Here is a 10,764-nt window from a genome sequence, read left to right on the forward strand (position 1 = left end):
TAGATTGGCCAGGGTGTACATGCATATTACCAGATAGTATAATTAAGGCACTGCATAGTACAGGGAGAGCTCTGCAGTGCTGATTTGACATCAATGTGCATCAGGTGGCAACAAGATCATTGAGGCAACAGAGTCTTGAGGCAAAATGCACAAGAAAAAAAATATATATATAACGACTTGGGGCTAGCCATTGTAAGTTCAGAGTCACTCGCCCCAACAGTGCGTGTGTGCTGGAGGCGAGAGAGAGAGAGGGGTGTGTGTGGTGTAGGTACCTGTACCAGACAGGTGAAGACAGGCCAGGGCAGACGCTGAGCAGATCGCCAGGTGGAATCCAAGCAGTAGTGTAGGAGGCAATGGGAGTAGGTGAGTGTCACAGCCACTTGGACAAAGCTTTTATTTCTGGAGGCAGCTTACTTGTAGAAAATGCCAGTGAATGGTCTTTGAACAGCAGGAGGGAGCTTCAGAGGACACTTCAAATAGTCCTGACACTTGTTGGGCCAAAAGCCCTTTTTACTTCACACCTTAGTGCTAATTGAATTTGTATCTGGTCTGTCCTTTCAGGCCTGGCAGCTCAGTTCCAGGTTGGATGGTGTCCTTAGGTCTCTGCTGTTTGTTTGCTAGAGCACCCTCCATATAGCTTGGAAAAAGAAAACATTGGAAGCAGTAATCTCTCCAGTTAACGTTGGTCAAAATTAGATTGTAGGTTTGGAGTTTTGATCTGGAGCGAACGCCATGCTGTGGAGAGTAGCAACCTGTATATGTACCTGTCGAAAAATCCACATTTATCTAACTCCAAATCTATCCTTTTGTAAAAAACAATCAATTCAAGGGGCTTTATTGTCATGGGAAACATATGTTAACATTGCCAAAGCAAGTGATGTAGATAATATAAAAAAGTGAAATAAACAATAAAAATTAACAGTAAGCATTACACATAGAAGTTTCTATATAATTAAGGCATTACAAATGTCATTATGTATATACAGTGCCTTGCGAAAGTATTCGGCCCCCTTGAACTTTGCGACCTTTTGCCACATTTCAGGCTTCAAACATAAAGATATAAAAATGTATTTTTTGTGAAGAATCAACAAGTGGGACACAATCATGAAGTGGAACGACATTTATTGGATATTTCAAACTTTTTTAACAAATCAAAAACTGAAAAATTGGGAGTGCAAAATTATTCAGCCACCTTATGTTAATACTTTGTAGCGCCACCTTTGCTGCGATTACAGCTGTAAGTCGCTTGGGGTATGTCTATCAGTTTTGCACATCGAGAGGCTGACATTTTTCCCATTCCTCCTTGCAAAACAGCTCGAGCTCAGTGAGGTTGGATGGAGAGCATTTGTGAACAGCAGTTTTCAGTTCTTTCCACAGATTCTCGATTGGATTCAGGTCTGGACTTTGACTTGGCCATTCTAACACCTGGATATGTTTATTTTTGAACCATTCCATTGTAGATTTTGCTTTACGTTTTGGATCATTGTCTTGTTGGAAGACAAATCTCCGTCCCAGTCTCAGGTCTTTTGCAGACTCCATCAGGTTTTCTTCCAGAATGGTCCTGTATTTGGCTCCATCCATCTTCCCATCAATTTTAACCATCTTCCCTGTCCCTGCTGAAGAAAAGCAGTCCCAAACCATGATGCTGCCACCACCATGTTTGACAGTGGGGATGGTGTGTTCAGGGTGATGATGTGACAATACAGAGGCGGATGCAAGATGCAAGCAACGATGGTTTAATGAATACAGTTTACAACAGCAACAGGACAGACAGACTGTACTCAGACGGAATCCGACCCAGGGACTAGGGCGCATCTTCCAATGATAGCGTGCTGAGAAATCCAGGGGAGTGTGTCCAGATGGGTAGGAAGGAGCACAGCAGATAATCCACACAAGGGCGGCGAGAGAAGAGCACAGACACACGACACAACCTCAGGGAAGTAACAACGATCTGACAACAAGAAACACTGGGAACGCCTCTTGGCGTTCCCAGGCGAATTACCTGTCGATTGAAATCATCGATAAGGGAGTGATCCAGAATGTCCCTAGCAGGTACCCAACTTCTCTCCTCCGGGCCGTAACCCTCCCAGTCCACCAGGTACTGGAATCCGCGTCCCCTCCTAGAGTCCAAAATACAATTGACAGAAAAGGTGGGTTCCCCATCAACAAGTCGTGGCGGCGGGGGAACCGGGACCGGCGGGTTAATGCGTGCCTGAAACACAGGTTTTATTTTAGACACATGAAAGTTAGGATGAATTCTCCTATACGCCGGAGGAAGCTTGAGCCGGACCGCCACCGGACTAATGATCCTGGTGACTTTGAACGGGCCGATAAATTTGGGGGCAAGTTTGTTCGAAACGGATCGGAGTGGAATGTTCTTAGTAGAAAGCCACACTCTTTGGCCAACGACGTATACCGGAGGCTTCGACCGGTGGCGATCGGCCTTAGCCTTGGTGCGCGCCCCCACCCGGAGAAGAGTCTCACGGGCTCTGCTCCATGCGTGACGGCACCTCTGGATGAAAGCGTGAGCGGAAGGAACAGTGACCTCGGACTCCGTACTGGGAAAGATAGGTGGCTGGTAACCTAAACTACACTCAAACGGAGAGAGACCCGTAGCTGCCACTGGCAACGAATTGTGAGCGTACTCAACCATAGAGAGTTGTTGACTCCAGGAAGAGGGATTCTTAGAAACCAAACATCGCAACACTCTCTCCAAATCTTGGTTGGCCCTCTCCGTTTGACCGTTGCTCTGGGGATGAAACCCTGAAGACAGGCTGACACTCGCTCCCAGTAACCTACAAAACTCTTGCCAAAACTTGGACACAAATTGGGGCCCCCTGTCAGAAACTACGTCCATCGGCAGGCCATGTAAGCGAAAGACGTGATCCACGACAGCTACCGCTGTCTCCTTGGCAGATGGTAATTTAGGCAAGGGAATAAAATGAGCCGCCTTCGAGAAACGGTCCACCACGGTCAACACCACCGTCTTGCCCTGGGAGGGCGGGAGGCCGGTAACAAAATCTAGCGCGATGTGAGACCAGGGTCTCGAAGGGACCGACAGCGGTTGGAGTAACCCATCTGGGGGTCGATTAGAAGTCTTCCCAGTGGCACAAACCGAGCAAGCCAAGACAAAACTGTGAATGTCACGAGCCATCAGTGGCCACCAAAAGCGTTGCTTAACCAAAAAGCTAGTGCGGCTGACTCCTGGATGACACGCTACGTTGGAGCAATGCCCCCACCGAATAACATCGGACCGACACCCCTCCGGCACAAACAACCGATTAGGCGGGCAACCGGGCGGAGGCGTTACCCCTTCTAAGGCCGTTTTGACCCTCGATTCAACCTCCCATGTGAGTGTGGATACCACTAGGGTCCCGGGTAGGATGCACTCGGGAGTGGATGGGCGTTCGGAATGGTCAAAAATGCGAGAAAGGGAATCGGGTTTGACATTCTTGGAACCCGGGCGATACGAGAGAGAGAAGTCAAAACGTCCGAAAAAGAGTGCCCACCGCGCCTGTCTGGAGTTGAGTCGCTTGGCGGTTCTGATATATTCCAAATTTTTGTGATCGGTCCAAACTATAAAAGGTACCCCCGAACCCTCTAACCAATGGCGCCACTCCTCCAGTGCTAACTTCACTGCCACTGTTGCCAATGTCGTAGTTGCGTTCCGCAGGTGATAACCGATGGGAAAGGAACGCACAAGGGTGCATCTTGTCGTCAGAAGAGGAACGTTGGGAAAGTACCGCACCTACCCCCACCTCTGAAGCGTCCACCTCTACTACGAACTGACGCGAGGGATCGGGAGCTATGCGGATGGGAGCCGAAACAAAGCGGCTCTTGAGTTTGGCGAATGCAGCCTCGGCTGTATCGGACCACCTGAACGGCACTCTGCGGGAGGTTAAGGCGGTAAGAGGAGCGACTATCTGACTAAAGTTGCGAACGAAACGCCGGTAGAAATTGGCGAATCCCAGAAACCTCTGTAGGGCCTTACGGGAATCTGGGCTTGGCCAATCCACCACAGCCTTAACCTTGTCAGGATCCATGCGAATACCTTCAGTCGAGACGATGTAACCTAGGAATGGAACGGATTGTGCATGAAAAATGCATTTCTCCGTCTTGACAAAAAGTCCATTCTCCAACAACCTCTGAAGCACTCGTCTGACGTGCTGAACGTGTTCCTGGAGAGAAGAAGAAAAAATCAGTATGTCATCCAGGTAAACATATATGAACTGATCAATCATATCTCTCAGCACGTCATTGACGAGTGCCTGGAAAACCGCTGGGGAGTTGGATAGCCCAAAAGGCATGACCAAATATTCGAAGTGCCCTCTGGGGGTGTTAAACGCGGTCTTCCATTCGTCCCCCCTTATGCGAACCAAATGATATGCATTACGTAAATCCAACTTAGTGAACACGGATGCTCCCTGTAACCTTTCAAAGGCAAGGGATAGGTATTCTTCACTGTGATGTTATTCAACCCACGGTAATCAACGCAAGGACGCAGAGATCCGTCCTTCTTTCCCACAAAGAAGAACCCCGCCCCCGCTGGAGAAGAGGAAGGACGAATGAATCCAGATGCCAGAGAATCAGAGATGTATCTCTCCATAGCCTCCCTCTCAGGAACAGAGAGTGAATATAACTTGCCCTTAGGCGGAGACTCACCTGGCAATAATTCTATTGCACAGTCATAGGGACGATGCGGAGGAAGAGAAGCAGCACGGGACTTACTGAACACCTCCTTCAGGTCGAGGTATTCAACGGGCACGTTAGACAAATCCACTGCCTCCTCTAGAAACACAGAATCAGACACAGACGAACAGGCAGACACTAAACAGGACTCAAGACACTTGTTACTCCACATGGATATAGAGTTATGACCCCAGTCAACTCTGGGGTTGTGTTGGGTGAGCCAAGGGTGGCCGAGAACTAATGGTGCAAGGGGTGAGTCCATGAGTAGAAATGATAGTGTCTCAGTGTGATTGCCAGAAGTGATGAGTGTGATAGGTTCAGTGGTGTGAGAAATGTTGGGGAGTTCTTGACCATTGAGAGCGTTGACGGATATCTTGTGCGTGAGTGAGGTGATAGGAATCTGGAGTTTGTGAGCGAGCTTGAAGTCCATGAAATTACCCTCTGCTCCTGAGTCCAGTAAGGCTTGGGTGTCGTGCGTGTGGGTGGCCCATCTTAGTCTTACCGGGAGGAGAGTAGATGATGAGGTCTTCTCTGTGGTGACACCACCCGATAGTAGCCTCATGTTTACTACCGGGCCTGATCTTTTACCGGGCAGGAGTGGATAAAGTGGCCCGCTCTACCACAGTAGAGACAGAGTCCTTGGGATCTCCGCCTCTCCCTCTCTTCCCGGGAGAGGCGAGCTCTCCCCAGCTGCATGGGTTCGTGAGCGGAGGCTGAACTGGCCGTGTTCCCGCCGCTGGCATGCCCGCCCTCCGTGTCGTTATACGGTCTGTTAGGGCATGCTCGGCGGCCAATACGACTCAGACGAGCGTCGACCCTCAAGGCTAGTTCCACTAGTCCATTTAAACTCCTGGGAAGGTCCAGAACATAAATCTCCTTCTGGATCCGGTCCTCCAGCCCATGCAGGAACATGTCCCACTGCGCCTCCTCGTTCCACTGACACTCTGCGGCCAGAGTGCGGAATTGGATGGAGTATTCCGATACTGAACGGTCTCCTTGGCGAAGGTCAGCGAGTAGTCTGGCCGCCTCCCTACCCGCCACGGCCCGATCGAAGACCCTTCTCATCTCCTCGGAGAGTGTCTGGAAAGAGGTGCAGCATGGGTCCTGGTTCGCGCACACTGCCGTTCCCCAAAGAGCCGCTTTGCCTGATAGCAGTGTGAGTATGAATGCTACCTTAGACTGTTCACGGTTGAAGGTCCGTGGCTGCAACGAGAAATGCATGGAACATCTCGTAAGAAAGGCTCTGCAATAGTCAGGATCACCTGAATAACCCTCTGGTGTCGGTAGCCGTGGCTCTAGCTGGGAATCCGGCTCTGGCGGGGCGGGTTGAACTGCCGGTGTAGGTGGCGCAGCGGAACCCCTCAGATGTTGTAATTGTTGGATCAGCTGGGATACCTGCGTCGCAAGGGCTTGTACTGCCCGATCTGTGCTGGAGTTCTCCTCTTGTTGATCCATTCTCGTGATACTGCGGGAAATGAATTCGGTCAGACTCGTTGAACTCGCTGCATCCATGGTATGGTCAGATCGTTCTGTGACAATACAGAGGCGGATGCAAGATGCAAGCAATGATGGTTTAATGAATACAGTTTACAACAGCAACAGGACAGACAGACTGTACTCAGACGGAATCCGACCCAGGGACTAGGGCGCATCTTCCAATGATAGCGTGCTGAGAAATCCAGGGGAGTGTGTCCGGATGGGTAGGAAGGAGCACAGCAGATAATCCACACAAGGGCGGCGAGAGAAGAGCACAGACACACGACACAACCTCAGGGAAGTAACAACGATCTGACAACAAGAAACACTGGTTACAGAACATATAAAGGGAAGATAAGTGGTTCCAGCTGGCGCAGACAATCAGGCCGAGATTGAGAACCACGCCCACACAAACGAGAGAGAGAGAGAGAGAGAGAGAGAGAGAGAGAGAGAAAGAGAGGCAGTGGATTCATGAACCGTGACAGATGAGCTGTGTTGCTTTTACGCCAAACATAACGTTTTGCATTGTTGCCAAAAAGTTCAATTTTGGTTTCATCTGACCAGAGCACCTTCTTTAAACAACACTTTTTATGGATATCTTTAAGAAATGGCTTTCTTCTTGCCACTCTTCCATAAAGGCCAGATTTGTGCAATATACGACTGATTGTTGTCCTATGGACAGTCTCCCACCTCAGCTGTAGATCTCTGCAGTTCATCCAGAGTGATCATGGGCCTCTTGGCTGCATCTCTGATCAGTCTTCTCCTTGTATGAGCTGAAAGTTTAGAGGGACGGCCAGGTCTTGGTAGATTTGCAGTGGTCTGATACTCCTTCCATTTCAATATTATCGCTTGCACAGTGCTCCTTGGTATGTTTAAATCTTGGGAAATCTTTTTGTATCCAAATCCGGCTTTAAACTTCTTCACAACAGTATCTCGGACCTGCCTGGTGTGTTCCTTGTTCTTCATGATGCTCTCTGCGCTTTTAACGGACCTCTGAGACTATCAAATTGCAGGTGCATTTATACGGAGATTTGATTACACACAGGTGGATTGTAATTATCATCATTAGTCATTTAGGTCAACATTGGATCATTCAGGGATCCTCACTGAACTTCTTGAGAGAGTTTGCTGCACTGACAGTAAAGGGGCTGAATAATTTTGCACGCCCAGTTTTTCATTTGTTAAAAAAGTTTGAAATATCCAATAAATGTCGTTCCACTTCATGATTGTGTCCCACTTGTTGTTGATTCTTCACAAAAAAATACAGTTTTATATCTTTATTGCTGAAGCCTGAAATGTGGCAAAAGGTCGCAAAGTTCAAGGGGGCCAAATACTTTCGCAAGGCACTGTATACAGTGTTTTAACAATGTTTAAATGGTTCATGTACAAAAGGGAAAATAAATAAGCATAAATATGGGTTGTATTTACAATGGTGTTTGTTCATCACTGGTTGACCTTTTCTTGTGGCAACAGGTCACACATCTTGCTGCGGTGATGGCACACTGTGGTAATTGCACCCAGTAGATATGGGAGTTTATCAAAATCGGGTTTGTTTTCTAATTATTTGTGGATCTGTGTAATCTGAGAGAAATATGTGTCTCTAATATGGTCATACATTGGGCAGGAGGTTAGGAAGTGCAGGTCAGTTTCCACCTCATTTTGTGGGCAGTGTGCACATAGTCTGTCTTCTTTTGAGAGCCATGTCTGCCTACGGCGACCTTTCTCAATAGCAAGGCTATGCTCACTGAGTCTGTACATAGTCAAAGCTTTCCTTAAGTTTGGGTCAGTCACAGTGGTCAGGTATTCTGCCACTGAGTACTCTCGGTTTAGGGCCAGATAGCATTCTAGTTTGCTCTGTTTTTTGTTCATTCCTTCCAATGTGTCAAGTAATTATGGTTTTGTTTTCTCAAGATTTGGTTTAATTGTGTTGCTGTCCTGGGGCTCTGTGGGGTGTGTTTGTGTTTGTGAACACAGCCCCAGGACCAGCTTGCTTAGGGGACTCTTTTCCAGGTTCATCTCTCTGTAGGTGATGGCTTTGTTTATGGAAGGTTTGGGAATCGCTTCCTTTTAGGTGGTTGTAGAATTTAACGTCTCTTTTCTGGATTTTGATAATTAGCGGGTATCGGCCTAATTCTGCTCTGCATGCATTATTTGGTGTTCTACGTTGTACACAGAAAATATTTTTGCAGAATTCTGCATACAGTCTCAATTTGGTGTTTGTCCCATTTTGTGAATTCTTGGTTGGTGAGCGGACCCCAGACCTCACAACCATAAAGGGCAATGGGTTCTATAACTGATTCAAGTATTTTTAGCCAGATCCTAATTGGTATGTTGAATTTTATGTTCCATTTGATGGCATAGAATGCCCTTCTTGCCTTGTCTCTCAGATCGTTGTACGGTATTTTGGTAAAAAGCCATTTTGACATTTGCTCAGTACATTATTTTTGCTGTTAATGATAATGCAGAGGATTTTCCCAAGGTTGCTGTTGACGCATATCCCACGGTAGTTATTGGGTTCAAATTTGTCTCCAAATTTGACTCTGATTGGGGTGATCAGTCCTTGGTTCCAAATATTGGGGAAGATGCCAGAGCTAAGGATGATATTAAAACTTGTTAAGGCGATGGGTTCCCCTACAGGAACTCCACCCCCCCATGCAGCTGAAATATTCTATTCTTTTGAAATATTTAACATCCACACATTAACAAGTCCAATACCACAAATGAAAGATAAACACCTTGTTCATCTACCCAGCGTGTCAGATTTTTTTTATGTTTTACGGCAAAAACACAACATATATTTATGTTAGACCACCACCAAACCAAAGAAAAAGCTTAGCCATTTTTTCCAGCAAAAGATAAAAATCACAATAGCAGGTTTAGTTTTTAAATCAATCACTAAAATCTTCATCAGATGACAGTCATATGACATGTTACACAGTACAATTATGTTTTGTTCGAAAATATGCATTTTATATCCATAAATCTCGGTTTACATTGACGCCATGTTCAGAACATCCTCCAAAATATCTGGAGGAATTATAGAAAGCTACGCCAGATAACAGAAATACTCATCATAAACTTTGACTAAAGATACATGTTCTACATATAATTAAAGATACACTGGTTCTTAATACAACCGCTGTGTCACATTTTTTTTTGACGTTACGGAAAAAGGCTAACATTGCAATAATCTGAGACGGCTCTCAGACGTAACAATATTTCTCCGCCATGTTGGAGTCAACAGATATACAAAATTACAACATAAATATTCCCTTACCTTTGATGATCTTTCATCAGAATGTAGTGCAAGGAGTCCTAGTTCAACAATACATTGTTTTGTTCCATAATGTTCAATTCTAGTGTCCAAGTAGCAGCATTTGCTACCACTTTCAGCTCAAATGCCCAAAAAATGACTTCTGGTCCAGGATAACTTTGCATCAAAACTTCCAAATGACATATTACAGGTCGAAGAAACTGGTCAAACTAAGTGCAGAATCAATCTTCAGGATGTTATAATCATATATATCCAATAGCATTCCAACCGGATCATTCGTTTTAATCTGGGGCTGATTGGAACAGCCGAAGCACTCAGAGACAAACGCGCCTCAACAAAATGGAATCCTTTTGCGACACCAACTACTTTCCTTCCCATTAGGTCAAAGTTCACAGCAAATGCTCCATTACACTTTCTACTGAATGAGGACATCCAGTGGAAGACGCAGGAAGTGTTTCCAGATCCATAACTTGTTGGGAAGGGAGGGGGCGATGACGTCAAAGTTGCCCCAACTTTCAGGATTTCAAAACTTGTTTGGAAGATTGCCTGCCCTGTGAGTTCTGTTATACTCACAGACATAATTCAAACGGTTTTAGAAACTGTGTGTTTTCTATCCAATATTAATAATAATATGCATATATTAGCAATTTAGGACAGATTTTGATGCAGTTCACTATGGGCACGCAATTCATCCTAAGTGGAAATACTGCCCCCTATCTGAGCTTTAGTATAGCCAATTGGAATTTGTTGTGTGTATATTTGATAATTTCATTGAGAATACCATCAACACCACAGGATTTTTTGGGTTGGAGGGTTTTTATTTTGTCCTGTAGCTCATTCAAGGTAATTGGAGAATCCAGTGGGTTCTGGTAGTCTTTAATAGTTGATTCTAAGATTTGTATTTGATCATGTATATGTTTTTGCTCTTTGTTCTTTGTTATAGAGCCAAAAATATTGGAGAAGTGGTTACCCATACATGTCACGACTCCGACCGAAGGTGGCTCCCCTTCCCGTTCGGGTGGCGCTCGGCGGTCGTCGTCACCGGCCTACTAGCTGCCACTGATTATTTTCTCCCCCTCCTTATGTGTTTATTGAGTACACCTGTTTTGAGTTGGTTATAATAGTGAGGCTTTATTAGTCAGCCTCACTTTATTAGTATTAGTGGTTCTTTGTGCGGGATTGATTATTGTAACCCTGGTGTTTGCATTAGATGTACATGTTTGTGTATTTAGTGCTAGACTGTTTTCGTTTCCCTGTGTCTGGGGCATTTGGTTTGAGCACCCGTAAGTGGGGTGACCGTAGTTCACCGTGTGTGCATTAAAATA

General features: G+C 46.0%; 1 protein-coding gene across 1 annotated transcript in view; it reads left to right on the forward strand.

Moving 5' to 3' along the window:
* Nucleotides 1-10,559, forward strand: part of LOC118370032 (serine/threonine-protein kinase 4-like) — an 82,146-nt gene extending 71,587 nt beyond the window's left edge. The window contains exon 11 of the mRNA XM_052498956.1: nucleotides 10,383-10,559. Coding sequence (XP_052354916.1) covers nucleotides 10,383-10,502 — 120 coding nt within the window. The 3' untranslated portion in view covers nucleotides 10,503-10,559. The remainder of the gene's footprint in view (nucleotides 1-10,382) is intronic.
* Nucleotides 10,560-10,764: the final 205 nt, after the last annotated feature.

Source organism: Oncorhynchus keta, chromosome 37, assembly GCF_023373465.1.
Source record: "Oncorhynchus keta strain PuntledgeMale-10-30-2019 chromosome 37, Oket_V2, whole genome shotgun sequence".
In the NCBI taxonomy this organism is placed as follows: domain Eukaryota; kingdom Metazoa; phylum Chordata; class Actinopteri; order Salmoniformes; family Salmonidae; genus Oncorhynchus; species Oncorhynchus keta.